We start from the raw sequence: 26,887 nt of genomic DNA on the forward strand, positions 1-26,887 counted from the left end.
TTAAAGATTTATTTTATTTATTTTATGTGTATGAGTACACTGTAGCTGTATAGATGGCTGTGAGCCATTATGTGTGTGGCTGCTGGAAATTGAACTCAGGACCTCTCCCAGCCCGCTCGCTCCCCTCTGGCATAATTCACTGTAGCTATCTTCAGACATACCAGAAGAGGGTGTCAGATCATTACAGGTAGTTGTGAGCCACCATGTGGTTGCTGGGATCCGAACTCAGGACCTTCAGAAGAACAGTCAGTGCTCTTACCCGCTGAGCCATCTCGCCAGCCCGTTACTTTACATTCTTAACACGTATTAAGGACCCCAAAGGACTTTTAATTACATGGCCACTATCAGCATTAAGTTAGAGTCAAGTGTGGTGGCATATATCTGTGATCTCAGCAATTGGGGAACTGATACCGGAGCATTACAAGTTACAGCTTTACGATTTGGGGCCACATAAGAAAACCCTGTCTTTAATAAACGCGGTAAAAAAGAAAAACAAACAAACAAAAACAACCAAAAAACACTGAATAGATTAGATATGAAAAACAAACCCCATTTGTATTTATTTATGATTTCCTAAAATGCTAAACTAATAATGTAACTAACAATTTATATGGAAAATTATTTTCAAACCAAAATGTAGAAGAATAACAATATTATACCTTTATTTTTGTAAACCTCTGTAAAGACAAGCTTTAAAAAAAAAAAGACACGTGAAGGCTTGGTGTGGTGGCTCATGCATTTAATCTCAGCACTGGGGATACAGAGGTAGATGAATCTTCTGAGTCTGAGGCCAGCCAGAACTATCTATGTCTTAGGGGAGAACAGTTATATTTTCCTATTTTTGCATTCAGTATATTTTATTGTGCTATATTGATTGAAATATTTGAAGAAAATCTAACATAAACATGCTCTATAATGGTTAGTTTTAGGTAAGCTTTTGAGGTGTATTTTATATTTGGCGCACTACACCAAAACTTAAATTTTAGTTTTTTAAAGATTAAACTATGTCTGTAAGCCTTTCCGACTGTTTACATCAGAATATTGCTTCTCCATACATTTTGGATATACATTTTATCTGTGAATGCTTTAAAACCATATATTTTGGCCATTTGGAAAATACTAGCCACCTTGAGTTATGCAAACTTTCTAAGGTGACACATTTGTTATGCACAATCAAAAATTCATGTTAATATCATCAAGGCAAAAAAATTTGTCAGTATTGTGAAGCAGTCAGATTCACAGTAATAGATCAAGGTCTCCAGAATTTTAGTTTTTGCTGGAGTTGATATTTTTTCTCATTGGCACCAAAAGCCTTAAAGGGATTAGCTGACGACACTTTATTCCTTTACAGAAATACTTTTGCCATATACCCAAGTCTTAATAAGGATGTTTGCCAGTCTTTGGAGTAAAGAATGATTTTTCTGACAAATGTAGATATATGCAGCTCAAAAAGTTGTTGTATGTAGAAGTATTTTATGCACATTTGTCACATAGAACATTGAGATTTAATAAAATTGATAATAATTCTTAGGCTTTTATGAAGCTGATGGATATGGTTTGTGGCAGTGATGATAAGAGGTATAATTTGTAGGTTTTACAGATTCTTGCCAGGACACCATCAGACTGACTTGAGCATCATCCATAGGAATTTCAACACAGTGAGAAAGGCAAATAACAATACTGTAATTATGAAAATAGTTTTGGATTTATAGTCTTCTGAAAGAGTTTGATATATCTCTAGTGTCCATGGCCTATACTTTGAGACCTGATGATTGATAGGATTACTTTATTCTGTTCAAAATTTTTATTGTGAAAAGCTTCAGGTCCAAAAAAGAAATATAAAACCCCTTATCTCTTGACATGTATTATTTTTAGCTAGAATTTTGCTATCATGGTATACACTTTTTTCTTTCTGTATAACATGTTTATCATATAGTAGTATCACATATATATTGTAGTATTTGAAAATAATTCCATTGTTAGCATAAACATTTCTTTCTTTTTTTTTCCTTCTGTTTTGTTTTTTATTTTTACAAGACAGGCTTTCTTTGTGTAGCTCTGCCTGTCCTGGAACTTTCTCCGGAAGTCATGCTAGCCTAGATAGAATTCAGAGATCCTCTGCCTCTCAGTGCTGGGATTAAAACTGTGTGCCACCACCCCTGGCCCAAGCATTTCTTTTCTTTTAAAAAAAAATTTTTATTTATTTATTCATTTATTTATTGTATGTGAGTACACTGTCTTCAGATCCCATTACAGAGGGATCCATGTGGTTGCTGGGAATTGAACTCAGGACCTCTGGAAGAGCAGTCTGTGCTCTTAACCACTGAGCCATCTCTCCAGCCCCCTAAGCATTTCTTAAGAAAAAAGAATCTCCTGTCTAGTGATAAGATTAAAACCTATAAGAAAAGAAGTGTTTTAAAAAATAATTCTTAATGCCTGGTCATATTGTTTTCATCTATAGTCCTCAGAAGTCCTTAGTTCCCCACCTCTCCCCCCTCCTTTTTTTTTGGTTTTTTGAGACAGGGTTTCTCTGTGTAGCCCTGACTGTCCTGGAGCTCACTCTGTAGACCAGGCTGGCCTCAGAAATCTGCCTGCCTCTGCCTCCCAAGTGCTGGGATTAAAGGCATGCACCACCACCGCCCGGCCACCCCACTCCTTTTAACTAAGACTCTTAGTTAAATCTTGTAACAGTTTTGTATATTTTGTTTTTATATTGACCTTATTTAAATAAATTCTTATTTACAAAGAATTCTCTTTCACTTATCTTTATTGGTAAGCTGTGATACTTGTCTTTAGGGTATATATAAGTTATCTAATTGTTTCCTTGATACTATTTAACATGCTTTCCACTATTGGCTTAGGAATCTGTAAATTAATAAATCTATATCCTGGATTAGATTAAGTTAATTTTTTTCCCCCAGAGCCAGAGCTTCACTGTTAATAATTGTTTATGTTTCCTTATCAGGTGTCTGTAGCAAGCGCCTTTTACCTTTTGAGCCATTTTGTGAGCCCTGATGTGGCATTTTTGTATTTGGTTTATTGCTGTAGCCTGTGCACCCATAATAACCACATTGTGATGGACTAGTGATTGTTACTGGGAACAGTAAATATCGAGTGAGGTTTAAGCTATGTTTGCAGTTCTTTTGGCCCTTAAATCGTATCTTACTAAGGGTGACTGGTTAGAAAGTGGGCAAGATGGCACACATACAGTAATAACTAGCATTCAGCGGCTGAGACAGGAGACTTGGTGCGAGTTTGAAGCTAGACTAGGGTGTACGTAGCAGAGACCCTGTCTGAAATTTTTTAAAAAGCCAGTCATGGTGGCACAGGCCTTTAATTCCAGCAGAGGAATGTGGATCTCTATGAGCTCAAGGCAAGTTAGTCAGCAAGGAGAGTTTTAGGCCAGTTAGGCCCGTGAATGAAACCCTATCTCAAAACAAAACAGTTCCTTGTTAATTTTATTTTATTTATTTTTCTTTTTTTTTCTTTTTTTTCTTTTTTTTCTTTTTTTTGGGGGAGTGGGAGGGTTTCAAGACAGGGTTTTTCTGTGTAGCCCTGGCTGTCCTGGAACTTAACTCTGTAGACCAGGCTGGCCTTCAACTCAGAAATCTACCTGCTTCTGCCTCCCAAGTGCTGGGATTAAATGCATGTGTCACCACTGCCTGGCTTAATTTTATGTTTCTTGCCTAATATTTCAATTAGTTGAGTTCATCATGTATGCTTATTTGTATTTAATTTTTTGGTAGTGCTTTGTTTTTGCAGTATTAGTGATCTAACCCAAGGCCTCATACATCCTAGGTAAGCACTCTACCACTGAGCTATACCTACAGCCCTGTGTTCAGTTTTTTAAATTTAGTTTTAAACTTAATCTTGAGAGAGTTTGCTTTGCTATTCACAGAGCTTGTACTCGACCTGATTTTGAAATAATTTATCTGGCCTAAAGTAAACCAGGTCATGGAAAACAAGTTGGCAGCAGACCTATTTGCTGCTGTATTGATGGACATGATATTATAGTATCAGGAAAATTAAGGAAATGACTGCTGATTTGTTTAAACTTAAAAAGCTACATATGGAATTGCACACACTTTAATATATAATGTGAGTAAAACGTTCTTGTAATAGTAGTTGTCCGTCTTTTATTCCCTGAAGAGACTTAGATGCTCCCATATGAGTAGTTAGGATTCCCAGAAAACTAAATTCTCCAAATATTTTTATGTAGATTATCTTCCAGATACCTTGGGAGAGAAGTGGGTGTGAGTGGATGTAGGAAATGTTCTCAAAAGTTGTAGAGTGGCCTCAACTTAGATTTGTCTAGTGCTTCCTTTGATTCAATTTAGTTGCCTTGGTTTTAATATGAACACTAGAGAAGATATTGTGTTCTTATCCCTTCAACACCCTGTTTAAGTACACAAAATTGTAAAAAAAAAATACATAGACTTTTTTGTTGATTTTTGGTTTTTTGAGACAGGGTTTCTCTGTGTAGCCCTGGCTGTCCTGGAACTCACTCTGTAGACCAGGCTGGCCTCGAACTCAGAAATCCACCTGCCTCTGCCTCCCAAGTGCTGGGATTAAAGGCGTACGCCACCACCACCCGGCTTTGTTGATGTTTTATTGTTAAAGACTAAAGACTTAAACAATGCTGTGTTCTTAGTGCCTTGCTCATGCCAGGCAATTCCTCTCTACTTGTGTCCTATATATCTCTACCCCATCATGCTGTGTTTTTTACATATGATTTCATACCTAATTGTATAGAATCTAGAGGTCACAGTGGTACTTTCCCTTCTGGTCCAACACCAGGTTTATTTTGGCCTTCATGCTATTTATTTTATTTCTCCTTAACTACAGTGAGAAATCTAGTTGTCATTATCTTCAATATGTTCAACTATTTAGTTAGTCCTTTATATATGTAAAAATACATATATATATATATACACACATGTATATATACACACACACATGCATATATATTGTTTTTTGTTTTTGTTTTTTGAGACAGAGTTTCTCTGGTTGTGCACCCAGTTCAAAACAGAGTAGCCCTGGTTATCCTGGAACTCACTCTGTAGACCAGGCTGGCCTTGAACTCAGAAATCCACCTGCCTCTGCCTCCCAAGTGCTGGGATTATAGGCATGCGCCACCACTGTCCGGCAGTTCTGGTAATATTTGTCAATAAGTTTCTTGGTCAGATAGGTCATCTTCTTGCTTTAGTGATACAGACAGCCTAGCCAAGAGTTTCCTTTTCTCTACTTCCTCATATTAACTTTCTTTAAAGTTTTTAAATATTTATTTTATGTATATGAATGTTTTACCTGCCTGTATGTATGTACACCCACTTGTATTCCTAATTGCCTAAAGAGTTTAGAAGAGTTTGTCAGATTCCCTGGAATTGGAGTTAAAGATGGCTCTGAACCACCATGTGGTTAGTGGGAATCAAACTAGGTTCTCTGGAAGTGCTTTCAGCTGCTGACCCATCTTCTCCAGCTCCACATTACCTTTATTAAACATGTCGTCAATACAGTTTTTAACCTTATCAGGAATATAGGCAGGAGTTATTTATAGTAGGATTGAGGGCTGTCTGGGAGGTTATATGCTACAGAAAAACGAGCAACGTTTAGAAAACTGGTTAAAAATAGCTTAAATAATGGCTTTAAAAAGTCATTTGCTGGGCTCAAGAATTGGTTCAGTGGTTAAAAGCATTATTGTTCTTCTAGAGGACCCAGGTTTGATTCCCAGCATCCACATGGGTTCTTAGTTTATTAATTTTGGGGTCTGACACCCTCTGTGATGCATATAAGTACATAAATGCAGGACAGTCAATGTACATGTTTTTAAAACAAAAAAGAAAAAACCCAAAGACTTAAAAAAAAGTCATTTGCTAGTTAGGAAAATAAAGGGATTTTAGGAATTGGACTTGAACATAACTGAATTTAAGTAACCTTGGTTAAGTTTTAAGAATTGATCATTTGGAAATTCTGGTGGAAATCATCACCCATTTCTGATTTCTGGCTACTATTTCTCTGCTTAGCCCTTTTTTGCAGCTGTCATGCCTGTGCTGATTTAGAGAGAACTGCTTGCTCTACTCACTTTACACTCAACTCCTCCTTATCTCTCTGTCTGTTGCTAAGGCAATGTGTTTATAAAAATCAGCCAAAATTACCTTCAGTACTTGGAAGGTTGCATTTTTCTTGGAATGTTGGCTACCTTGTTTTGCATTTAAGACTGCTTCTGGGTCTTTGAAGAAACTAATGTAAGATCAGTTGTGCTTTCAATTTTCAAATATTTCTACCACTACTTTTCAGGGTTTCTCTGTGGTTTAAACTGGGCCCATCTGGCCCTATCTTTTGTCTGACTTTCTAAGGAACATTTTGGACTTAATTTTTTTTACTTTCCTTCTGTCATTCAATATGACACTTGATAGTAAGCTTATAGGTCAAGAGTACATACTAATTTCTAGTTTAAAATTGCGAACTTGCAATTTTAAAGTTGTAAAACTTTATAAATTCTTTTTTGTTTTCTGAAGTTTATATAGGTTGTTAATTTAAAAACAGAATCTCATAAATGAAGAGACTTTAAAGGACAAGTACTCCCACATCTTACCCAAGAACAAATGTTCTTCCACACAGTGCTTGTTTTAGCAGTTAGAATTCACTCTCCCAAAACAGCATTTTTTTGTCCGATGTATTTAGTGAGTGTTGCTTTTCTATTTGAGGATTTACTTCCCATTTTTGGATTCAGATATTTAGGTGATGATGATTTCTAAAAACTAGACACCTGCAATGTTAATACACATGAAGCCCAAATAAAAGGATGACCGGAATGGAACCACCTTGATGATGAGTTTGAGGAGTATGAAAGTTCAGAGTCATAGCTGTCTGTTTATTTTTCGTAGATTGATGATCCAGAGTAGTTTTATTAAGAGTTGTCAGATGAGTTCTAGTTGACTCTGTCTATGGATGAAAATCAGTTCAATTGGCTTTCTTCCTTTGTCTTTAGTTAATGTATGATCTGAGTGCTTAGCTGATCAGGCATACCAGAAGAAATTAAAAAAAAAAATAGTCTTTTAACGCTCACTACAATGTTTCTCCAAACCAGAATTTTAAATAGTTTTAGCATTATCTTTCTCTTATAGAAATAATATTTGAATACTAAACTAGGCATTGTAAATTACTGATCTATGCAAGTAATGAGGTAAAAATACTTAGGAAAGTTAAAATATTTTTTCTATATAATCCTTTTCTTCATTCTCTTATTTAAAATACTACTAAAGTATTACTACTTTTAGTTTTCATTAGTTCAGTGTTTTTTTGTTTTTGAAGTGTGTGTGAGTCTTTTTTTGCTTGCATGCATGTAAAGATATTTTGTGCAAACCCGGTGCCCACAGGCTAGATTCTCTGGAACTGGAGTTACAGATAGCTGTGAGCCCTGTTTTGTGTGCTGAGAATGGACAAGTCCTCTGAAAAAGCACCCAGTATTCTTACCTGCTGAAGTATCTCTCCAGCTCCAGTTTAGGTGCTTTTAAAATTAAAAATAGGACCTGGAATGGTGGTTCAGCAATTGAGAGTACTGGCTCCTTTTTTAGAGGATCTGGATTTGATTTTCAGTATCCACATGGAAGCTCCAGCCACTGGTAACTCCAATTCCATGGCTGCCTCTGGTCACTCAGGTAACTGGCATGCAAGTACTGGCTGTTTGGTCTTCATGACATGACTCTCATTCTAAAGAAATTCCTCACTTTCTGAATAACATAGGTTCATCTTATACTATCTGCTAAGGTCCATTCCTGGGAATTGGTTGTAGATGTCTCTAGGGACCCGGTTTTATGCACTAGGTATGCTTTCATTAATTTTGGTACCTTTAACAGAGATGGAGAACATGCATTTATATAGTCACATACATATAAAATACATACTCATGTAGATTCAAATACATGAACATATCTTGAGATCATAGAGATTATCTTCAGTATCAACACATCCCCACAATCTTTTTTCTTCCCTTTTTTTGACAGTGAGCATTAGCATCACATTTACTAAAACTTGTAATATTTCTAAAAAAAGTATTTGCTTATTTCACTGCAGTAAAGCCATTAAGATATTCAGGATTTGGGACTGAGGAGATGGCTTAACAGGCAACTATAAGGATTAGACTTTGGGTCCCCATCATCTGGAATGGGGGGCATGCATGATAGTACTTATAAGCCCCTAGCTCTGTGGAGTTAGGATTTGGGTACATCCCAGGAATTCAGTGGTCAACCAATTTAGTCAATTGGTTAGCTCCAGGTTTAGTAAAAGACCCTGTCTCCTGTAAGAAAGCGATAGAGACACCTGACATTGATTTGTGGCCTCTATAAACATGCATACATAGGCATACATACTGCACACATACTCAAGTTATTCAGAATTTGTTTACAGACATACATTTGCCTTGTTGGCACTAATATCAATGGTATAAAGTCAAGCTGTTCACAAATTACTTGGGATTAGTAATCTGCCTGCTTGCCTTTTGATCAGTTGGTCTGTCCTTGATTTATTTGAAATATAAGTAGGTTTCTTGGTTCTGCTTAGCTTTAAATTTTAATCCCCCCGTTTCCATTCTTAGTGAATGATATGAACAACATTAACATTTTTCCTAAATTAAAAACTATAAAAATGTAAATTTAGTTAAAGGTCAATTAATTTGAGACCTGTTCCCACCACTTGTAGGGAACCAGCTTTTTTTTTTTTTTTTTTTTTAAATCAGCCAGGTGCTTTCTAACGTTCTTAAAAAATGTAAAATTTACTTTTTTTTTTTTAAGATAGGATTTTGTTGTGTAATTTTTGTTTTTCTTATAGACCTGCTGGCCTCAGATTTGTAGAGCTCTTTCTGCCTTTGTCTTCCAAGTGCTGGGATTAAAGGTGTGAGCCACTACAACCTGTCTGTTTGAATTTTTTGTTTGTTTGTTTTTATGTTTTTGTTTTTTGAGACGGGGTTTTTCTCTGTAGCCCTGGCTGTTCTGGAACTCACTCTGTAGGCCAGGCTGGCCTCAAACTCAGAAATCTGCCTGCCTCTGCTTCCCAAGTGCTGGGATTAAAGGCATGGGCCACCACTGTAAAGGGTCTCTCGCTCACTGTATCCTAGGCTGACCTGGAAGTACTGTTTATCCCAGAATCCTCAATTTCCTGAGTGCAACCACACCTTCTTATATGGGGATCTTTGTTTTGTTTTTGAGATGGGGTCTTAACGTAAGTAACCTTGATTGCCCTGACCTTTAGAGAGCTGCCTGCCTCTGCCTCAGAGTGCTGGAATTAAAGAGTGGGTACCACCATGACTGGGTTACATGTATTTTATTTCTTGAAAAATTCACTTACTATTGACACGTATAGTTCTTCAGAATAGTAATTATGTAAGCATGTGACTTTAGATTATGCTTTTACTTTAGTCTCATTCTCTCAGATGCTGATTGTTTATATTCTGTAAACTATTTCCTTTAAAATCATTTTTTGAAAATGTATATACTTTATGTATATGAGTGTTTTGTCTGCATATATATTTGTGAACTGTATACATGTTTTGCTCCTGTTAAGGCCAGAAGAGGGCACAGAATCTCCTGGAACTAGAGTTGCAGACCTACTGTGAGCTGCTATATGGGTACTAGTAATCAAACATGAGTCTTGAGGAAGAGCAGCCAATGTATTCTTTACCTGTGAGCCATCTCTCCAGCCCCCCTTTAATATTATGTATATGTAGTTTTTCAACATATGTTACATTATATGTAAGTACACTGTAGCTGTCTTCAAACGGTCCAGAAGAGGACATCAGATCTCATTACGGATGGTTGTGAGCCACCATGTGGTTGCTGAGATTTCAACTCAAGACCATCAGAAGAGCAGTCAGTGCTCTTAACCACTGAGCCATCTCTCCAGCAGAGTTGGTCTTGTTAAAAAACAAAATTATACTATAAAAATGGTGGGAATCCTCCCTTCCCTCTCCCAGCACACCCACTTTTAGAGGCCTACTCAGTGGGAAAGAGCAAAATGCCAGCTTACTGTTTCTGTCATTACTATAGACTTGAGTTGGTCTTGTTTTTGAATGTTCTGGGTTAGGAGCTTTTTGTTTTTTGTATTTTCTTTGACTGTTGTGACAATGTTTTCTACCCCTGAGATTCTCTCTTCTATCTCTTGTATTCTGTTGGTGATGCTTGTATCTATGACTCCTGATTTCTTTCTTAGGTTTTCTGTCTCCAGGGTTGTCTCTCTTTCTGATTTCTTTATTGTTTCTATTTCCATTTTTAGATTCTGGATGGTTTTACTCATTTCCTTCACCTGTTTGATTGTGTTTTCCTGTAGTTCTTTAAGGGATTTTTGTGTTTCCTCTTTAAGAGCTTCTAGCTCTTTACCTGTGTTCTCCTGTATTTCTTTGAGGATACTATTTGTCTTTCTTAAAATCCTGTATCATCATCATGAGAAGAGATTTTATATTTGAATCTTGCTTTTCCAGTGTGATGGTGGGTCCAAGACTTGCAATGGTGGGAGTATTCTCTGATGATGTCAAGTAACCTTGGTTTGTGTTGCTTATATTCTTATACTTGCTCCGCATCATCTGGTTATCTCTAGTGCTACCTGCCCTTGCTAAATCTGGGTTATCTCTAGTGCTACCTGCCCTTGCTAAATCTGACTGGAGCCTGTCCTTCCTGTGATCCTGGTTGTGTCAGAACTCCTCAGAGTCACGCTGTCTCTGTGATCCTGTGATTCTGGGATCCTGTGACCCTTGGGCTTGTTAGAGCACCTGGGAGTGGAGCTTCCTCTGGGTGTTGTAGGACTGGCTGTGGAGCTTGCACCCAAGGTCTGGTCAGGGCACCAGCTCAGACTGACCTGAAGAAACCTGAGTCACTGGGCTGACAGAGTTCCTGTGTGCCTGGTCCTGGGGGTCCCAGTTACTCCCAGTGTTGGGACAGATGTTGTGTCCTCCTCACTTCTGATCCTGTGCATGTTAGAGTGCCTGGGAGTGGAGCTTCTTTTGAGTGTTGTGGGACAGGAAGGCGCTCTATTTTTGTTTTAACTGTAGGAAATTTCTGCTTGTAAAATTTTTGTTTGTTGCATGTATTCCTGGAGAAGTAAATAAGAACGAACATAGAATGTTTGTAAGGTGCTGTTCTGAAACATGCTTACCTGGTTCCAACTCTTTAGAATGTTAGCATATTTATGTGAGCTGTTCACTCCTTGTTCTAAGTATTTAGATTGGAGAGCAAACAGAAGGCAGAAATTGTCTAATAAAGAGTAAAGTTAAGAAAAGTGATTAATGTGCTATATATCCGTCTTTAAAACTAAAAAAAGATGGAAGATAACCCTGGTAGTTCAGTGTGAGTGACCTAATTAAGACTTAACCAGATTTCTACATGGTGTTCATGATCTTTATTTTCCATGAAAAGTTGATTGCTCTTTTTTAAAACATTTTTAGGTACTCTACAGAATCACTTGTACTATGTAAAATTAGAATGTGGCCTATCAGATGCTCTGGTGTTTACATACACAGTTCATATTGGAGCAAGTAAAATTCTTGTACCATTTTTAGAATGCTATTATGAGCTCAGGGTCAATTCAATGTTCTCTCCCTCTCTCCCTCCCTATCTAACACTCATGTTATTTATTTAGATGCATGTATCTTCAGTAGTTCTATCCTATAATAAGCCCTGCAACTAGTCAGAGAGATAAATGATGGCTCAGTGGTTTCATGGTGGCTCACAACCATTCATAACTCCAGTTCCAGGCTATTTATCACCCTTTTTCTGTCCTCCATGGGCACTAGGCATCATAAGTACACATACATGTAGGCAAACACTAATGCACATAAGTCTAAAAATTTTAAAGCCCCATGATTTTGTAAAATTTGGAAATAAAAGTCAAGGTAAAGTGCTGATCAGATTTCTTATTTTCTTTACACTGCACTAGACTTAAAATGATAAGCATCAAAAACTTTACAAGTCTAGGCTCATCAAGTTATATGCTAAAGATAATGTATTAGTTACTTTTCTCATTGTGACAAAATACCCAACAAGAAGCAGTTCATGGGAGGAAGAGTTTAAGTTTGGCTCACACTTTGAAGGTATAGCCCATCCTGGTGGGCAAGTCCTAGCAACAGGGGTTGAGGCAGCTGGCTATGCTGCATCCCCTTCCAGGAAGCAGAGACAGGTGCATGCTAGTGCTTAGCTTACTTTCTCCTTTCCATGGAGTCCTACACCCCAGTCCTTGGAATTGTGCTACTCATATTCAAGGTAGGTCTTTTCACTTGGAATTAGTCACTCACTGCTATGCCTGGTGGCTTGTTTCTTAAGTGATTCTAGATCAAGTTGATAGCATTAGCCACTACACAGAATAAGAAATGTTTTTTGCTTTGTTTTTATTTGAGAAAACGTTCTTTTAGCCCAGGCTCGCCTTGAACTTTATGTAGGTAGGACTAACCTTGAACTCCTTGCTCTTCTGTCTCCTGAGTATTAAGATTACAGGCAGTTAGATTTTGCTAACTAAAAAAAAATGTCCTCCTGATTCTTAATATAAAACATTTCAATGCCAGCATTCCCATTGCTGGTAGGAGTCCCTGTATGATGGATTTCCTTTTTTACCTGAAGGTGGTGGACTCCTATTAGGTAGCCCAACATTAAAATAGCTATTAGTAATATTTAGTATTTAAACTAGTAATTAGTGTTTTGCCTGATCTTACAGTGTTTTAGTTAAGAATCTTGTATTTCCCTGTTGTTTTGTTCTATGGAGAATATCCTTTTTCTTAACCCAAGATTATTACCTAGAGTTAGTGCATTCTTGTTTATTTGTTTTTGTTTTGTTTTTTTGAGACAGTGTTTCTCTGTATAGCCCTGGCTGTCCTGGAACTCACTTTGTAGACAAGGCTGGCTTCGAACTCAGAAATCTGCCTGCCTCTGCCTCCCAAGTGCTGGGATTAAAGGCGTGTGCCACCACTGTCCAGCTGAGTTAGTGTATTCTTAAAAGAAATAGAATGGGGGACTGGGGAGATGGCTTAGCAGTTGACACTGATTGTTCTTCAGAGGGCCCAGGTTCAAATCCCAGCACTTACATGGCAACTCACAACTGTAACTCACACATGTGGTTCACATATCTGTAAGAAGGCTAAACACCAACTCATAAAAAATAAAAATCAGTAGAATTTTTGCAGTTTGAAATACCTTTCTTTGTCTTTGACTTTATTACAATGCTAGGGATGGAATCAGGGACCTTGTGCATGCTAGGTAGGTGTACTACCAGCCACACTTCAACCCAGGACAAAGATTTACATCAAAAGCTTGGAATCATGGCCTGGGCTCTGAGTGTACTTGAGGTTATTAGAGGTTTCTCAAATCAAGGATTTAATAATGAAGAGGGACAAAACTTGTATAGTGCTTTTCTGAGATAAACATGAATAGAGAGCTAGTTTTTAGAATTTGTTAATCTTCTGTGTGCACATGTGACCCAGAAAACCTGATCAAGTCATTGCATGAGTTCATAAATTGTTTAGGTATAAGAATGAATCATTAATTAATGTAAATCTAGTTTATAAAAGTGATGGCGGGCTGGAGAGATGGGTCAACGGTTAAGAGCACTGAGTGCTTTTCCAAAGGTCCTGAGTTCAAATCCCAGCAACCACATGGTGGCTCACAATCATCCGTAATGAGATCAGATGCCCTCTTCCTGGAGTTTCTGAAGACAGCTACAGTGTACTTACATATAAGAAATAAATCTTTAAAGAGTAATGGGAACAGGAGTATTTGACCATTCTTGAAGTAGGTTTTTGTGCAAATACTCTATTTTGTATGTGTAACATAAAAAATAGGAAGATTGCTGTCATAAACAGAATCATTAGTCAGATCAGAGACTTGAGGGTTAAAGTGAGAATATTTAGTATCAACGTCTTTGAAGAATAAAAATGGTATTACTCTTCTGTCTTGTCATTCTTTTTCTTTTGAAGTCAGTTTCCTTTTGAAAATAAAGTTTTCTTTTTTTTTTTTTTAATACAAATGTAGTTCTATGCATTTGAATTTGCAGGCTTTACTATTCTGGTTCTGAAATTCAGAGTGTTAAAACTGAGAGACTTTTCTCATAATTTTAAGTAAATTGGCTTACTAGTACAATAATAGCCTATATTAAAAAATTCAAGACAGTTTATAATCTATGAACATTCAATATGAATGTTTTTATATAATTTTGGTGTAGAATTCACAAACGCTAGTCCACTGAACTTCTTTAGACTAGTGTGTCTTGTGAGGGTAGTTTGTCTACTTTTATAAAATTTGAACAGTTTTCAATGTGACAGTGTATAATTGGTTCCATTGGTTTCATTCGCATGAGTATGGAACTTCTACCTGTCATAAACTGCCTGATCTTTGTTGTTGGAAAGTTATAAAGCAAATATGACTGGTATGAGGAGTAAAGTTTTGGTAATGAATATGTTGAATTAAATATATTAAATCCTAGACTCTCTTCCTTTTCTTTTTTCCTTTTTCTTTCTTTCTCCTCTTCCTCCTCTTTTTGTTTTTGTTTTTTCAAGACAGTTTCTGTGGTTAGCTCTGACTGTATGGAACTTGCTTAGTAGACTGGGGCAGCCTCAAACTCAAGAGATCCATCTGTCTCTGCCTCCTGAGTGGGATTAAAGGTGTGTACCACCACATGCATTGTATACTAGGCTTTCAAAACATTTATTTAAAATAAAATCATTTACTTATCTTGTGTGTGTGTGTGTGTGTGTGAATATGTGTGTAAAAATGTAGGCACATACATATGAAGGGGCATATGTGGAGGTCAGGGGTCTCTTGTTCTTGCTACTGCTGTGCCACTTACTCTAGGGGTTAGCTTATACAAGCTTCTGAGCTGTTGTTCTTTTTTTGTTTGTTTAATTTCCTTTTTGTAAGTACATTGTCGCTGTCTTCAGACACACCAGAAGAGGGAATCAGCTCCATTACAGATGGCTGTGAGCCACCATGTAGTTGATGGGAATTGAACTCAAGACCTCTGGAAGAGCAGCAAGTGCTCTTTAACCACTGAGCCATCTTTCTGGCCCTGGGCAATTCTTCTGTAGAAATACTAGGACTCCAGATACATATTTGCTACATGCAGTTTTTTATGTGGGTTAAGTTCTGAAACTTAATTCCAGTTGTCAGGCTGGTACTGATAGAACTTGTATTCAATGAAATATTTATTCATTCCCAAGAAAGTACTCTGTACCAATAAATAGATAAATAAATAAATAAATAAATAAGAAAGATTCACAATGCCAAAGCTTCTGTTACCATTACTTTTAGGAAGTAGATTTGCATTAAGTGATGATTCATTATTATGTCTAAATAATCTATGAATTCATGCAATGACTTTATTAGGTTTTCTGGGTAATGTGTGTAGTGTAGATGAAACATAAACTAGCTCTCTGTTTTCCTCTTAGATAACTGCTATATATAATCTGTGTGTGTGTATTAGCAATTTCAAGTACTTTTTTCTTCTGGTTAATTGGTTGCACAAAAGAGCAGTTACCAGTTCTGTGCTAAATACTAAAGTGATTATGTCTAGCATAGTCTTGGTAATAGCCCTGTTTTTGGTCTGAGAATGTATGTTTATGCATTTCAATTATTCCAGATAAATGAGACCTTTTTGTAAGGGATACAAAGTGAGATAGAAGCAGTTGATTTTTTTTTTTTTCTCATTTCACTAGTCACCTACAAAAGCTGTATATAATGCAAGGCATTGGAACCATCCCGACTCAGAAGAATTGCCTGGACCACCAGTAGCAAAACCTCAGAATGTCACAGTAAGTAAATATTCTTCTTTCTCTTAAAATAAAATAGAAATTAATCTAGATAGTTATTATTTTAGTTTTTGTTCTTACAAGGTTTTAATTGAAAGCTTTATAAATTAAAACTTTGTAGGAGCTCAAGGCCAATCTAGGCTTCATACTGAAACCCTATCTCAGACACTAAACAACAAAAAAGCAAACCAAAGATTTAATGACGCAATGTTCCATAGAATTTATAGTATTTAGGGTTTAAGAAAAATTATTCCTTGTATGAAGTGTTAGTATTGATTTGTGTGTGTGTGTGTGATATTATGTATGTGTTTTTGTGGGTGTGTATGTACTCAGTAGAGGATAACTTATATGAGTAATTTCTTCTAGCCTGTGGGTTCTGACAATCAAACTCAGGTTGTCAGGCTTGCTTGGCAGGCAACCTTACCTGCTAAGCAATCTCATTGGCCTTGACTTTCACTGCCTAATTTTTGGAGACAGGGTCGCATTACCACAAATTGCTGGGGTGCTGTTTTCTTCTTTTCTTTTTCTTTTTTCTTTTTTGTTTTTTAAAGAGTATAAATACTTAGTATCCAAACACTGGGATCCTTATGCTCTCATGGCAGGCACTTTACTCCCAACTTACTGATCCTGAGAATTTATAATAAATTTAGGCATGATGGCCCATACCTGTAATCCTAGTACTTGGAAGGCTAAGGTAGGAATCACCACCTTGTTGTCAACAAGGACTGCATAGCAGGACCTCACTCTTTCTCCCAAAGCTATATTGTAGACTATATTCTATAACATGTGGATTTTTTTTTTTAAGTTTGGGCCTCTGCCTTTTTAAGAATTATTTTATTTTTATTTATGTTTAAGAGTGTTTTGTCTGAATATTTATTATTGCGTATTTGTTTGTTTTTTTGAGACAGAGTTTCTCTGTGGTATCTTTGGCTGTTCTGGAATTCATTTTGTAGACCAGGCTGGCCTTGAATTTAAAGAGCCTTCTAAGTGCTGGAATTAAAGGTGTTCTTCGCCTCTGCCCAGCTATCTATATTTGTATAATGTAAAGTGACTTTTATTCCTTAATTTGATTTTCATAGAGCTAAAATTATATTGAATTAATACTTTCCAAACCAACCTTTTTGTAAAATAGTCTTGCTATCCATAATCCAGGCAACTAGGAGATGAAGGCTTGGTTATCTTAAACTACCAATGGAATGAGTTCTTAAAACAGTAACAAAAATTTGAGGATTGAGGGTCATGTGTTTGTGTTGCTAGTGGCTGAACTCAGGGCCTTGTGCATAGGACTAGTTCATCATCAGGTCTGAGAATAGAACTCTTAATAAACACAGTATAATGTTTTTTCTTAAGTTGATTATGAAGTCACCATTATATATATTAGTAATTATTTGTGATTCTGAAACATGCTTTGTTCTTTTTACAACTTTTTATTTTTGTTCTATGTTGCTTTAGTTTCCTATGCTTCTGTGATTCCTTTGTTGTAGTGTTTTGAAGCCCTGTCTTAACTGCTTATCAGTGCTACTTATGCATGCAATTGTGGTTCTTTATTCTGTTAACAGTCCTGGAAGCAAAGAAATGATATGAAATGTGAAGTTTTTAAAAAGCCAGAAGTATTTCACAAGTGGTTCTTTTGTGTGTAAATCAAAATTTAAGTCTTAGTAGTGCATGGAATTTAAATGATCGCTTAGGACCTTCAGCAGCCTCCCTCTTCCCCCTTAAAAACATTTCATTTACTTTTTTAAAGCTAAATTTGTCACATAGACAAGATGTTACCTTTTAAAATATATTTGCTTAGAACAACTAATTTAATACCTTTATTAATAGGTGAGGCTGTCTTCAAAGGAACCAAATCAAAAAGATGATGGAGTTTTTAAGGCTCCTGCACCACCACTCAAAGTGATAAAAACTGTGACAATACCTACTCAGCCCTACCAAGAAATAGTTACTGCACTGAAATGCAGAAAAGAAGACAAAGAAGTAAGCAGCCATATACCGTTTCCCTGCACGTGGATAGATTTCTATGTGTAACAATTAGCCTTTTGTCTTAAACAAATATCACTACATTGCTAGCCACAGTCTGAACCACAAACGTACCTTATTCTACTTGTCCAATACTAGTGATTCAAAAACATTTTTGTTGCCATCTAATGAATGACTTTATAGGCATTTTATTAAATACAGTGAGTCTATAGATTTAAATATGCTAGTTCAAAGTTTACAAAGAGGTGGGCTTATTTTTTTCTTGGCAGTTATATACTGTTGTTCAGCACGTGAAGCACTTCAATGATGTGGTGGAATTTGGTGAAAATCAAGAGTTCACTGATGACATTGAATACTTGTTAAGTGGCTTAAAGAGTACTCAGCCTCTAAACACACGTTGCCTTAGGTAAGATCTTAATTGTACATTTTATAATGCCGTGCATGTTGTGTCATTAAGATTTTCAACTGGATGGGTTTAAATTTGTCAATAAAGCTAGGCATTTAAAAATTTTTGTTGTTGATAATTAGTGATATGCTAAAATGTTTCCTTTTTTGTATGGTATAGGCTTTTCAGTTTCCAGATGCTAAAAGATTAAATAGTATACTAAATAATCTGAGATGGATTTTTTTGTTTTGTTTTGTTTTTAGTCTCAGAATTTCAGCCACTGAGTGATAGATTGATTTGAGCAGTGACGTGGTCATCTTTTATATATGGTGATAGATTGTATACCTTGAGTTGGTTGTATTATCTATGGTCAGTTAAAATATATCCAATGAAATATAACTACTAGTTTTAAAATAATAACAGTATTATAAGTATGAAGGGGAACTAGAATTGGTGATTGGAAGAATACACAACAGAAACATACTATTCATTTTTATAAATATAGTATGCCCATTTCATATTCTAAGCCTGGTACATGTTTTAAAAATTTGGTTTGCCCGTGGTTTTTATATTTTGTGTTATCAATATTTTAAGCCTTCTATATCCTTCTTTGGAATTATGCAAACTACAGCTAATGTCCTAGAAGTTTCTAGCTGCCTTAACACAGTCTGTTTCCTTCTAGTGTTATCAGCTTGGCTACTAAATGTGCCATGCCCAGTTTTCGAATGCATCTGAGGGCACATGGAATGGTTGCAATGGTCTTTAAAACTTTGGATGATTCCCAGCACCATCAGGTAGGTATTTTTAAGTTTCTGAGGTTGAGAAGTATTATTAAAACATTTTAGTTTTTGTCTATATCAGAAAATACCTTCATTGAATATTCATATTTTATTTGCTTGATAAGTAGAGATGATAGCCATACATTTTTGCTTTATTTATCACATTTTTCAAGACATTTTTCATAAGAAAAGTTTGTTTATATTAAAATAGTATTCAATTGTCAGTTAACATATTTTACTGAATATTTTATACTATAAAATGATTACCTCTATTTATAAGTTTTTAAGTATTGTTTGATAGTAATGGCATAGAAGAGGGATTTGAAATAGGGCTAGAGAGATATCTCAGTGGTTAAGAGCACTGTCTGCTCTTCTAGAGGTCCTGAACTTAATTCCCAGCAGCCACATGGTAGCTCACAACCATTTGTAATGGGGTCTGATGCTCTCTGTTGGTATGCAGGTGTATATGCAGATGGAACACTCATATACATTAAATAAATATAAATCTTTTTTTTTTTTTTAAGAGATATAGCCATGACTTTAAAATACTTAGCTCATTGTTGGTTCTGGAAAATAGCTGCATTGTGAAAAGGAATAAATGGTAAAGATTAATCAACCAAAGTTAACTCTTAATGTCATCATAAGTTAGAAGAAAATAGTCACTGCCAAACCTGACAGTGATATATTGAGTTGGCCTTGTATGAAAAGAAATTACTTTGTAAATAAAAAATTGAGTGGCACAAAATTAATCTAATACCAATTCTTCTAAAAGTAATGAAATAAAAGTGAGTGAACATTCCTCTGTACCCAGGTTATACTAGACACAGAATAATGAGGACAAGGCACAAGAAATGTGTTGTTTGCTTCATTGACCAGTTAGGTATAGACTTAAGACATAACTTTTTCTTAGTGCATTCTTACAGTCTTCACTGTGACATTCTAATTTCCAGAAAAATGCTTTATAAACATTTAATCAAGGGGACTGAAAAGATTATTCAGCAATAAAGGCCCTGATTTGGTTTTCTTCCATGTAAAGGAGCTCACAACCACCTGTGACTCTTGCTCCAAGCTTCTGGTCTTTTTGAGCAATTATACCTATATGGTATGTGTGAGCACCACATCCTCCCCCTTCTCTCTCTCTCTCTCTCTCTCTCTCTCTCTCTCTCTCTCTTTCTCTTTCTCTCTCTCTCTCTCTCTCTCTCTTTCTCTCTCTTTTTCACACACACACACACACCCTAAGTTTTAAAGATAAAAATAAAGACAGAAAACAGTATTTAGACAATCTGTACTTTGGACAATTCAAAGTCACAATCAAGTGGTTAATTATATACATTATATTGTTGAACATAATAAATACAGACTTACCTCAAATATTGGCTTATCCCAAATGCACAGTATTACACAGCCATCCCTCGATATCAGTGGGAGATTGGTTCTAGCATGATATGACTAAATACTTATACATTCCTATATATCCTCCCTTACAATGTAATTTCTGGGTTACCTTGAATATCTACTAAAATTTAAATGTTATGTTTGTAGTTTTTATATTATTTAGGAAATAATATCAATGAAAAGGTTTATATATATTAAATACAAGTATAATTCTTATATTTTTGAGCTGTGCATGGTTCGTTGAATTTTTGTATTCTTAGGGTATTTGTCTATCGAAGACTGATTGTGTTAACATTAAGAAATACACCTTGAGTATTTTAAGCACATTTTGTTAAATGTTTTATTAAAAACAGTTACTGGGTGGTAGGAATGTACCTCAGTTAGTTTACGTGCTTGCTTAATAAACATTAAGCCCTGGGTCTGACCCCTAGTATGACATAAACCAGGTATTATGCAGGCCTGTAATCCTAGCATTTAGGAAAAGAGACCAGAGTACCAAAACTTCAAGGTTATCCTCAACTCGAAATGAGTTCAGGGCCAGCCTGGGTTATATGAGATCCTGTCAAAAAAATGAAACAAGCCTGATACTTGTCTTTAATCCCAGCACTTGGGAGGCAGAGGCAGGTGGATTTCTGAGTTCGAGGCCAGCCTAGTCTACAGAGTGAGTTCCAGGACAGCCAGGGGCTACACAGAGAAACCCTGTCTTGAAAAACTAAAAAAAAAAAAAAATCAATCCAGCAGGTGTAATGGATTTATGCCTTTAATCCCAGCACTGAGGAGGCAAGGATAGGCTGACCTCTGAGTTTGAGGCTAGTGAGGCCCTGTCTAGAAAAGTTAATTAGTTTATGAGTGTTTTGCTTGCTTGTATGTTTGAACTAGGTGTGTGCCTGGTGCTTGCAGAGACCAGATGATGGTGTTGGATCCCCTAGGACTAGAGTTAGAGATAGCCACCAGGCGAGTGTTTGGAATAGAAATGGGGTTCCCTGGAAGAACAACTAGTGCCCACTCTTAACTGCTGAGTAATCTCTTCAGTCCCCTAGTTAAATTTATTTCAGTCCCTTGTATTCTAATGGTAAGCTCAGTTGTCTATACTTTATAGAGGAAAAATTGTGTTTTGATGCAAATATAATAATCATTTACATTACTGTTTTTTTTAAAGAAAACAAAACTTGACATGTCTTTATGCTACAAAGAACATTAAAAGTATATTGCAAAAGGAAATATTTATATTCTAGTTGAAAATTCATTAGCAAAGGATGATAGGAAAAAAACGGCTTTCAATCAGCATCTATTTATCAAATAGATATGTTTCCCTAGGATATTTTGAAAGAGCAGTGAATCAAGAATTATCAAGGTCTCCATCAAAACGAGCAATAGGAATTTTAGACATTTTAGCTTATAAATGTCAGTAATGTCCTTGTTTCTGAAGTTGTTAGTAATTGCTTTCATGAATGTTTCTTTTTTGGGGTCTGTTCAAGAATCTGTCCCTCTGTACAGCTGCTCTCATGTACATATTGAGTAGAGATCGTTTGAACATGGATCTTGATAGGGCCAGCCTAGATCTCATGATTCGGCTTTTGGAGCTGGAACAAGATGCTTCTTCAGCTAAGCTACTGAATGAAAAAGATATGAACAAGATCAAAGAAAAAATCCGAAGACTCTGTGAAACTGTGCACAATAAGCATCTTGATCTAGAAAATATAACGGTGGGTTGTTTCCTTCTATAACAAATGAAGATTACATTTAGAAAGTCTGACTAGTTACAGTGGCTTTGTGGGTTTTGACAAACCATTTAACCTTCAACAGTCTTGTTTATGGCCTTCGTTGACAATGTTTCCTACTAAAGTTTAGCTCTGAAAATCATTTCCTGTTCTAGTTAGTGTAACTGTTGCTGCGGTGAACCACCATGACCCATGAAACTTGGGGAAGAAAGGATTTATTTCAACTTACATTTCCAGGAAACAGTCCATCACTGAGGGAAATCAGGGCAGGGACCTGGAGCAGGAGTTGTTGCAGAGTCAGGAACTGCAGCAGAGACCCTGGAATAATGCTTACTGGCTTGATCCTCGTGGCTTACTCAGCCTGCTTTCGTACACAAGCCGGGACCACCACAGTGGATAGTGCCCTCCCCTATCAGTCACTAATTAAGAAAATGTGCCACAGACAAGTTCCCTCCTTTCAGATAACTGTAGTTTGACTTAAAATTAGCCAGCACACTCCTGAAATCCCTAACCTTGCTCATCTGCATTTAAGCCTTTCTTAGTTTTTGGTTTTGCTAATAAATAGCTGTTTTTCTTTTTAATTTGCTTAATGTTTTTCTTCTTACACTTTTGCTGTTAGCAACTGCAATTTTTCTCTCAATTGTAGAAATTAGAATTTGGGGGATTTATAAACAAGTTTTTTTTGTTTTTTTGTTTGTTTGTTTGTTTTGTTTTGTTTTGTTTTTTTCCTAGACTCTCTAAGGTATCTCTGGAGGCTAAAAGGAGAAATTCTGTACTTTTTGGAGCCATTTGTCCTTTTTGGAGCAGTGTCCCGCCTCATTGTAGGATTATGGCTAGTGTTTACCTTCATTCTGAGCACCATTCCCCAATGGATGATGATAATCTAAATGCTTACGAGGCCAGTCTAATATTTAATCCAAGGTTTTGAGGAGAAAAAAAAGATAATTGTTATAACTTAATTTTTTTTTAAAGATAAAACTTTTTTTTTTTTTATTGACTGCTTAACTTCGAAGACTTCAACATTTGCCACAAAATTTTCCAGACCACTGATAGTAGTCATAGTGATTGAGGACTCTCACTCTGTTCAATTATTCTAGACTTGTTAAGGGATTTATGAACAAAATAAATTACAAGTGGGAGGAAAGCCCACTTTAAAACTCAGATCCAAAATGCACATGTGCTTTGTACTTTCTAGGATTGGAAAAAAGTTGTCCTTAGCACATGGATTACCCTTTCTGTCACCACAGTCTGTCTATTACCTTTAGGCTGGCTTGGGACTTGGGCAATGTTATTCTATTTTTAAAACTTGTGATTTTCGAGCCAGGCAGTGGTGGCGCACGCCTTTAATCCCAGCACTTGGGAGGCAGAGGCAGGTGGATTTCTGAGTTTGAGGCCAGCCAGGGCTACAGAGTAAGTTCCAGGACAGCCAGGGCTACACAGAGAAACACTGTCTTGAAAAAGAAAACAAAACAAAAAAAAAAAAACCCAAAAAACCAAAGCAACAAAAATCCTTTTTAAATATATTTGTGCTGTTGATAACTCATGAGGAGATGATAAGATTTTTAACAGGGCTACAGTGCTAATGGCTAGCAGAGTAGTCTGATTGGTGATTTTGCTCTAGATGATTATTTTAGTCTTGAAGTAAAAATGCTTAAAATAATAGGTTATTTCCAAAAGTTAGCTTATATATGCTGAATATGAATATAGCCTGAAATATAAGAGTTTTTACTAATATAAACATCTTATGCTCTTCTTAAAGATTGTAGCATTAGGCTTCAACTTCACTGTTAAGACTTATGAGCTGATAAATTTGGTCATTAAATTACTATTTGCAGGACCTAAAATGAGAAATGAACCCAATTGAATGATTTTGTTATATTAGATTCTAATTATTTATCCGAACAAGAATTTCTTTGTCTCTAAAAATCTTATTAAAATGTTTAGATCTAAGTTTGTAATCTAAGATTCTCATTGGTAAACCTTGTTTTATTTTTAAGTAATATATATTCCATTTCAAATATACATGACAAGGTGAAAAGCTTTCTCTTAAAGTGTTTAAGCTTGGGTTGGTTTCGTGGGACAGATAAAATCTTTTTTTCAGTCTTTGCTAACTATTCTTCCTACTCCTCTTTTTAAATGAGTAGTACATTGCAAGGGATTAGCAGGCTAAGGATAACTACATCACTTCCTTCAGCCCTGCTGATTATTTCTTCTATTAGGCCTAAACTTCCTTTATTACATCAAGAACCAGATTACTCTCTGTTAGGAAGTGTCTTTAGGCTTTAAAACCGTGGGCTCATAAAGAAAAATACTCAAACACACACACACAAGTGCATATATACATATATACACACACTTTTGCTATGACCAGGAATACCCTAGCTGCTACATAATCCTGTAGTATAAAGTTTAAGGCAAAATATGATTAAAAAAGAGCCATCTGTACAGGAAAATAAAAAATATAATGAGCAGAGAAGTGGAGGAAAAAATGTGGTTTCACTGATAAGTATGTGGGAAAATGGTCATGTTTACTATGTTCAGAAAAAATATAAACCCAAATCGTTACCACTCTGTAACGTCAGGCTGTTTAAATTAATAACCATTGAGTTTGAAAATTTAGGGCCATTGATATTCCCATACATTCCTCCTCAAAAGTTATCTTATTACATTCTTTTTGGTAGGTTAATCCAATATATTTATTTATAGAAAGGAAAAGAAGCTGGGTGTGGTGGTGCATAACTTTAATCTCAGCACTTGGGAGACAGAATCAGGCAGATTTCTATGAGTTCAAGGTCAACCTGGTCTACAAAGTGAGCCAGGGCTGCTTACACTGAAAAATCAGAAACAAACAAAAAAAATCAATAATGCCACACCTATTATGCATTATATGAAACTAACAAAAAAATAGATTACTTTTAAATGATTTTTGGAACCTCACCGTGTAGACCAGGCTGTCCTGGAACTCAGAAATCCACTTGCCTCTGCCTCCCAAGTGCTGGGATTAAAGGTGTGTGCCACCACTACCCTGCTAAATCACAGTTTCTTTAGTGTAGACTGTTCTGATAAAATTAGTTTATTCACCTATTCTATTTTTTACTTACTGCATTTTAGTAAAGAAAAATAAATCCTAAAATTAATGCTTCAGAATTATTCTAACCTGGTGGTGGTGTCACATACCTTTAATTCCAGCATTCTTGAGGGAGAGGCAGGCTGGTCTCTGAGTTCCAGGTCAGCCTGGTCTACAGAGTCAGTTCCAGAACTGCCAGGATACAGAAAATCCTGTCTCAAAAACATCAGGACAAAAGAAAAAGAATTATTTTGCACTCAGTATTCATTAATGGTATTTCTGATTTTTAGACTGGTCATTTAGCTATGGAGACATTGCTGTCCCTTACTTCCAAACGAGCAGGAGATTGGTTTAAAGAAGAGCTCCGGCTTCTGGGTGGTCTGGATCATATTGTAGATAAAGGTGTGTATACATATGTACGTACATACATACATACATTCTGTAGATAAAAGTCTGTGTATGCACATGCACACATACAGAGTGTTATATAACTTCAGTCCCAGTACTTAGGAGACAGGCAGGTGGATCTTTGAGTTTGAGGCCAGCCTAGTCTAGTCTACAAAACCAGTTCCAGGATTGCCAGGGCTACATAGAGAAGAAACCCTGTCTTACAAGCACAACAGTTGGAGACACTGTGATCAAGGCAGCTTATAGAAGGAGTTTATTATGAGCTTTCAGTTTAAGGGGGTGAGTCCATGACCAGCATGGCAGTAAGCAGGCAAGCACTGGGGCAGTAGCTAAGAGTTCACATCTTTATATAAGCACTGAGATGAGATGTGGGGAGGGAGATAACTGCGAATGTCCTGAGTGTTCTGAAACCTTAGAGCCCATCCATATTACAGGCCTCCTCTGACAAGCCCATACCTCTTAATCCTTCCTAAACAGTCATACAACTATTGATCAAGCCTCCAGATACATGATCCTATGGAGCCCATTATCCTTCAAACCATTGTACTTAGGCATAAATTTATCAGGCATAAAATTATGTTCTCATTCCAGCATATACATATTCATAGTATATTGATAGCATGTGTGTAGGTAACATTTGATGTTAGCTAAGAAATAATTATTGAACTTTTATATACTAACTTTTGTCCATTTGTTTTTGTCTAGTAAAAGAGTGTGTGGATCATTTAAGTAGAGATGAGGATGAAGAGAAACTAGTGGCCTCATTATGGGGAGCAGAGAGATGTTTACGAGTTTTAGAGAGTGTAAGTATGGACAGCTGGAGGAGGGGAATTATCTTTACTTGTGATTGTTTAACCACCTGATGTTTTAAATATCCTGGGGTTTTACCTTTGCTTATCTATCTGAATTAAAGTTGTAAGGATTCTTTTCAAAACCAACTGTTAGTAAATGGGCATTTTATCATTTTAAGAAATGTATTGTTTTGCTGGATATGGTGATATATACTTGTGATCTAAAACTGGGAGGGAAGATTGTGATTTCAAGGCCAGCATGGGCTACATAAATAAGACCCTGTCTCAAACCAAAAGCTTTTGTTTGTATATTATTGCTTCAAATCAAAGGTGCATAGAAGTTTGTTTACATGTACATGACTATAATTTTCTTAATACAAAAATCTGGTTTTGTTAAAATACTAACTTGTTTATCAAACACACATTCATGGTTTTGTTTAGTTAGTACACTTTTTTCTTTTTAGTTTTTGAGTCAGATTATAAGCACAACTAAAAATATTTATTTGACTTTGGAAAATAACACTGTTGGGTGACAGTAAGTATGTTTTGGTCTTTGTTTTGAATGACTTAACCTAGTTCACAT

The 26,887-nt window shown here is 36.1% G+C and overlaps 1 protein-coding gene across 3 annotated transcripts in view; it reads left to right on the forward strand.

The window, feature by feature from the left end:
- Wapl (WAPL cohesin release factor) overlaps nucleotides 1-26,887 on the forward strand; it is a 68,104-nt gene that overhangs the window by 24,666 nt on the left and 16,551 nt on the right. For all 3 annotated transcript variants that reach the window (XM_031362909.1, XM_031362911.1, XM_031362910.1), the window contains exons 5-11: nucleotides 15,686-15,781; nucleotides 17,603-17,755; nucleotides 18,028-18,164; nucleotides 18,826-18,937; nucleotides 21,796-22,023; nucleotides 25,396-25,507; nucleotides 26,219-26,316. In XM_031362909.1, the coding sequence (XP_031218769.1) occupies nucleotides 15,686-15,781; nucleotides 17,603-17,755; nucleotides 18,028-18,164; nucleotides 18,826-18,937; nucleotides 21,796-22,023; nucleotides 25,396-25,507; nucleotides 26,219-26,316 (936 nt within the window). The remainder of the gene's footprint in view (nucleotides 1-15,685; nucleotides 15,782-17,602; nucleotides 17,756-18,027; nucleotides 18,165-18,825; nucleotides 18,938-21,795; nucleotides 22,024-25,395; nucleotides 25,508-26,218; nucleotides 26,317-26,887) is intronic.

The sequence above is a fragment of the Mastomys coucha genome, unplaced genomic scaffold, assembly GCF_008632895.1.
Source record: "Mastomys coucha isolate ucsf_1 unplaced genomic scaffold, UCSF_Mcou_1 pScaffold9, whole genome shotgun sequence".
Taxonomy (NCBI): Eukaryota; Metazoa; Chordata; class Mammalia; order Rodentia; family Muridae; genus Mastomys; species Mastomys coucha.